The 5,639-nt window shown below is 36.0% G+C and overlaps 1 protein-coding gene across 1 annotated transcript; it reads right to left on the bottom strand.

Moving 5' to 3' along the window:
• Positions 1–3,030: 3,030 nt before the first annotated feature.
• Positions 3,031–4,174, bottom strand: LOC138163536 (olfactory receptor 5D18-like). Its single transcript, XM_069090988.1, has one exon. It carries the CDS (start codon positions 3,973–3,975, stop codon positions 3,031–3,033), a length of 945 nt encoding a protein of 314 aa, XP_068947089.1. The 5' UTR covers positions 3,976–4,174.
• Positions 4,175–5,639: the final 1,465 nt, after the last annotated feature.

The following is a 5,639-nucleotide window of genomic DNA, read 5'->3' as shown; positions in this document are numbered from 1 at the left end:
ACTTCTACAACTCTCACTCCAATTAAGCCAGAGACCTTGAATTCTTTCCAGGCACTATTGCAGGTTTTCTGGTCTTAGATAAGATCAGAGTTCCTGCTGAACCTAGAGGGAGCCATCCCGCATCAATCTCATCTTTTCACTGATGCCATGGGCCTCTTTGAACACAAAGGACAAACACAACTCGTGAGTATACCAAGCTGGTGCAATGGAGACCCAGGTAGGTGGGTAACTCAGTGGATGCTCTCCCTCTCCTTGACAAAGAAAGGCCAATTTGTATGTCCATAAACTGCTCAGTTAATTTGGGGTTTGCTGGCTAAATTACCCTCCCTCCCTCTCTTCCTCCCTCCCTCCCTTCCTTCCTTCCTCCCTTCCTTCCTTCCTCCCTTCCTTCCTTCCTTCCTCCTTTCAAAACCTTATACCCATTTCACTCTTGAATCTCATAGATTACACCACAAAAGATCTATGTTGAAAATTTACAACAAATGAATAAATAATTAAAAAATACTAAAGCCAAAAAAAAATGAAAAAAGAATTAAAGGGTATTCTTCATGGAGATCAACCTTCTCTTTTTGTGCACTCTCTCTTTTTTATGTCCTTCCCATGGTAAGTCACTCAGATCTGAAAATAGTACTCTGTATGTAGTGCTAACAGGCAAGAGGACAGGATTCTTCCATTCAAATGGATGTTGTGCCTCTTAAATTTACTTTATATATAGTAAATTACTGAAATGATGTCTAACATCAGTTGAAATTAAATGTTCTCAATTCTCTTCCTTTTATATGACAAAAGAAAAATAGCCTGTCTATAGCAGCCTTTAAAACAAGGAACCTGGGGCGGCCAGGTAGCGCAATAAGTAAGAGCAGGCCCCAGAGTCAGGAGACCTGGGATCGGTTCCGGGCTCAGATACTTAACACAAACACAAAATAACTGGCCTTGTAACCTTGAGCAAGTTACTTAACCCCTATTGCTTTAAAAAAAAAAAAAAAACAACACAACGAACCCCTGTTTCATTACTTGGGTTTTTGTAAGCATATTTTCTAAATTTATTCATTTTCCTATTGTCCAAATTAATGTTGACTGGTATTGAACATACATCAATTCCTTGAAAATTATTCTTATCTTTGAGTCAAGATCACCCATCGAATCCAAGATCATCACTAGTTATCTTGACTTCTGTCTTGCCTCTGGACTTTATTGACTCTGGAAGAGAAACAAGTTGATGAATTTACAATTCTACTATGCATAGACTTGTGTAAAATAATGAAAACTGAACTAAGCAGAACCAAGAAAATGGGGTATTCTGTAATGGTGATATCATTTTAGTAACAACATTGAGTGACTAAGTCATTTTGATTATTATAAATAATCAAATTACCTGCAAAGGCCATATGAAGGAAAATGAAGAGGTTACCCTTAAAGAGGGTTAGGGTTGCTCTGGAGACCCCAAAATACCAACACTCTGGGTCCTGCTGGATGCATTCAATTCAAGTCTTCTCAGCCAAAGAAAGGTAAAATTTATTAAAAGTACTCTTGCATTAGACACAGAGTAAGTCTGTGCTAGGTCATTCTATGGCACTCTCACTATTCTATGGCACTCTCATAAACATTGAGACCAGAATGGGTCTTATATACAGAAAGCTGTGGGAGAAATCTAGGGGTAGTCTGGAGGAGTTCGTGGAGGGTCTTCAGGAGGAGTTAAAGAGTTCAATAAGTGATTAAGGGTGGGAAGTAGCTGGAGGTTACAGACAAAGGTGGGCTAGGCCAGTTCAAGGGTGTTTTGATATTTTGATAGACTCAAGGGTGGGAAGTAGATGAACAATGGAGGGCTAGGTAGTAACTAGGCTAGAGTTAGTAGTTAGCAGTTAGTAACTAAGCTAGAGGTCTGGGCCTAGCCACAATGTAAGGTTTATTGCCTCATACAAATATATTATCTATGAGAAGATTTAATCAGAGTTCAAGGGTGGGTTCCCAGAGCCCATACCTCATCACAAAACACTATCTATATCCAGAGGAAGAACTGATAAATAGAAGTATGAATAGAATGATTTTGTATATACACACACACACATATATATATATATATATGTGTGTGTGTGTGTGTATGCATATGTGTGTGTATACACACAGACATATATATATATATATATATATATATATATATATATATATATATATACATATACATATAGGACAGGGGGTCAGAGGGAATAAAGGAAAAAAAAAGAAATTTATGTGTAAATATAAGTTTAGAAGGAATAACAAATTGTTAATAATACATTTCCAGTTTGAAGGGCAAACATCTTTTTTTATTATATCACCTTATGGAAACACTTGTGTTATTCCATTAACAAAAATATAAAACAAATATATTGAAAGCCTATTTCTATGATAGAGTTGTTCCTGTTGAAAGAGAGGAGAGCCAGGAATCGTTTTTTGCACACTAAAAATGAATCAATAAACTAACACTTATTAAGCCTTCACTATATTACAAGAACTATGCTAAGCATTTTGTAGGACTAAACTTGGCTTTATAAAAATTCTGTTGATTGACTTACTCAAGGTATTGGTTTCTATTACACTTTTCCAACACTGAGTATGGTCACTCATTAAGGTGTTTGCTGCTCGAAGGTCTCCAAAAGCCTACTAGCTCACACCTTAGATTTTCTGTTCTTTTCTGTGAAACACTGGAAAGATGAAGATTAAAGGAAAAAAAAACAGGTATTCACTCTTGTAGAATCGGATTTATTTTTACAATGAATTATAAAGGAGCATTAATGAAAGGTTCTGAGATTGATGCTACATCACAGAGTACATTATACTGATTTTCTGGTAGTGATTTTTTCTCATTTCAAACATCCTTGTTTCATTTGCCTAAGAATTATTTGACTACCTTTCAGATGGTTGTATAAACTGAAGGTGTGACCACTAGTGAGGGGGGGAACCAAATAGGACTCAGAGGATTATTGAAAAACCACCATAAATTCCATCACAACATTTTAGCATGTAGTTATAGAATCCATGGAAATGATTTTATTGAGAAATGATTTTGAGATCCTTTATTCTCCTGAAAGTTTCCTTCACATCATTGTTTCTCAGACTGTATATTAAAGGATTTAGCATAGGAATCACTGTTGTATAAAAAACAGATCCCACTTTGACTACAAGCCGTGAGTTTTGGGAATTGGGAATACAATAGAGGAAGAAGATGGTGCCATAGAAGATGGCAATAGCCGTCAAGTGGGAGGCACAGGTGGAGAAAGCTTTGTATCTGCCACTGGTTGAATGCATTTTGAGGATAGTGGCAAAAATAAAGAGATAGGAGGTAAGGATAATGATGAGAGTACAAAGTACATTGAAATTTGCAATGATAGAACCTATTGTCTCACTGAAGTGTTTATCAGAGCAGGAAGCAGAGAGGAAGACAGAATATTCACATACAAAGTTATCAATGATATTGATCCCACAAAATGAAAGTATAAGAATTGAGTAGGTGAGTACAATAGAAGAAATGATGCCCCAAGAGTATGTCACAGTCACGAGCAGGGCACAGCGTTTTGGGGATATGTAAACTGTGTACAGCAAAGGGTAACATATAGCGACAAAGCGGTCATTGGCCATCACTGCCAACATGACCATCTCTGTTATCACACAGGTGACACCAAAGGCAAACTGGGTGATGCAGGCTTTGATGGAGATACTTCTGTCTTCTACAACTAAATTTTCTAGTAGTTTTGGAGTAGCTATAGTGGAGTAACAGAAATCCACAAAGGACAAGTGCTTGAGGAAAAAGTACATGGGAGTGTGGAGTTTGGGATTGATCTTGATGATCACAATCATGCCCACATTCCCCATCACAGTGACTGAATAGATGATGAGGAACAGTAGAAAGAGGGGCACCTGGAGCTCTGGGTAATCAGAGAATCCTATGAGGATGAACATGACAGCACCACTCTGATTCCTGTCAGGGCTCATCATGTTTCCTATTGGAGAGAATTAGAAATGAGAAGCCAAATATTAATGAAATTGAGGAACAGAGGGTGATGACAGAGTATGGATTAGAAATAATCACATTGCTACAATTATTATAGACACAATAAGATTTCCCAAGTTAGCACTTTCTGTCAAGTTCTATATGTGTAGATTAAGAGAAAATCATGGAGTATGAAAGAAGCCAAAGAAACAGTAAAACAGATAATGTTCTGAAAATATGAATAATCATAGATTCACACAGTCTCAATACGTACTTTAACAAATGTCCATTCTAGGCAATATTAGCTCATTCAGAACCCTTATGTGAAGGATAACCCACTAACCCCTAAAGCATCCTGTTTCACTTCTTCAAACACAAAAATATGAGGGCAAAGGTGGTTCATCTCACCTCCAGTATTTTTATTCATGATGTCATCTTGAATATATAATTTCTACCATTTTGATGTGGTACAGTTTAGTTCCCTAGAACTCAGTAGAATAAGTCTCAGGTTTTTTCATCACAACTATGTGAATATATGTATGCATATGTATATATGCATATAAACACATACATGTACATGTGTGCACACATATATTTATACATACATACTTAGAGATATAAAACCAATTTGAGGTAATGTGATCTTTAACATAAGAATTTATATTCAGCATTAGTATGCTATAGAGGCAGGTACTTGTGGACTCAGTAACCTGAGTTGAAATCTACCTTGAGACACTAACTTTTTGACCTTGAACAATCATTGAATCTGTTTGACTCAGTTTCCCCATTTTTAAAATGAGGAAAATAACAGCACTTACTTCCTAGAGTTATGAAGATCAAATTGGATCTAAATTGCTTAAGACAACACCTGGAATATACTTAGTGGTATGTTAATTTTAGCTATTTCTTTAAATGGCTTCCATCCTAATTGTGAGTTCTAATGCCTGTGTGATCATCAATTAATCACCTTCACCTATTTTGCCTGAGTTTTATAACAACAACAACAAAAATAGTAACTACTATTTATATCGAATTTTCTATGTGCCAGGTATTTTAATAAGTGCTTTACAATTATCTAAATAATCCCAAAATAATTAGGAAAGATTATTTTTATTCCAATTTTACAGTTTGGATGCAAAGATAAAAAATACTTGCTGAGTGTACACAGGTATAGAGTACTCTGGTCAGATTTGAACTCAGTTCTCTCTGACTCCAGGACCAGATTTCTATCCAATGTACTGTAAAGTATGAGGTTGGACTAGAAAATATAAGATTCCTTTTTCAGGACTAACATTATCTACTCAATATTTTAAAGTCATTTCAAAATCTACATACTAAAAGCATATAGTTCTTTTCACTCTTTCTTAGTAGGATTTTAAAAAATCACCCAAATTAACAGGGAAGAACTCTATTTGTAATGAATCCTAGATTCATCTGCTGAAGTTGTTTCTTTATAGCTTATGGCTTTAATGAAAAAAGGACATCATGAAGATAATCAGGAGAAGCAGAGAAAGTCTAAAGTGGCGGTGTTTTAGGGACTGTGACAGCAAGTACCCCAGCATCCCCAGGGTGGCTGCCAACACAGGTTCTTAGATCTGCTTTTCTAAAGGAAAGCAACTCAAAATGGCTTAACAATCCTGCTTTAATCAATCAAATATATCATTTACCT

The sequence above is a fragment of the Petaurus breviceps genome, unplaced genomic scaffold (assembly GCF_028583685.1).
Source record: "Petaurus breviceps papuanus isolate PSGF00001 unplaced genomic scaffold, PetGlider_PUasm1.0 188, whole genome shotgun sequence".
Taxonomy (NCBI): Eukaryota; Metazoa; Chordata; class Mammalia; order Diprotodontia; family Petauridae; genus Petaurus; species Petaurus breviceps.
The sequence above is the reverse complement of the archived record's forward strand: the minus strand, read 5'-3'. Positions and strand labels throughout refer to the sequence as shown.

Coding starts and splice junctions, on each gene's coding strand:
- LOC138163536 (XM_069090988.1), bottom strand. CDS start 3,975: ATGATGAGCCCTGACAGGAATCAGAGTGGTGCTGTCATGTTCATCCTC.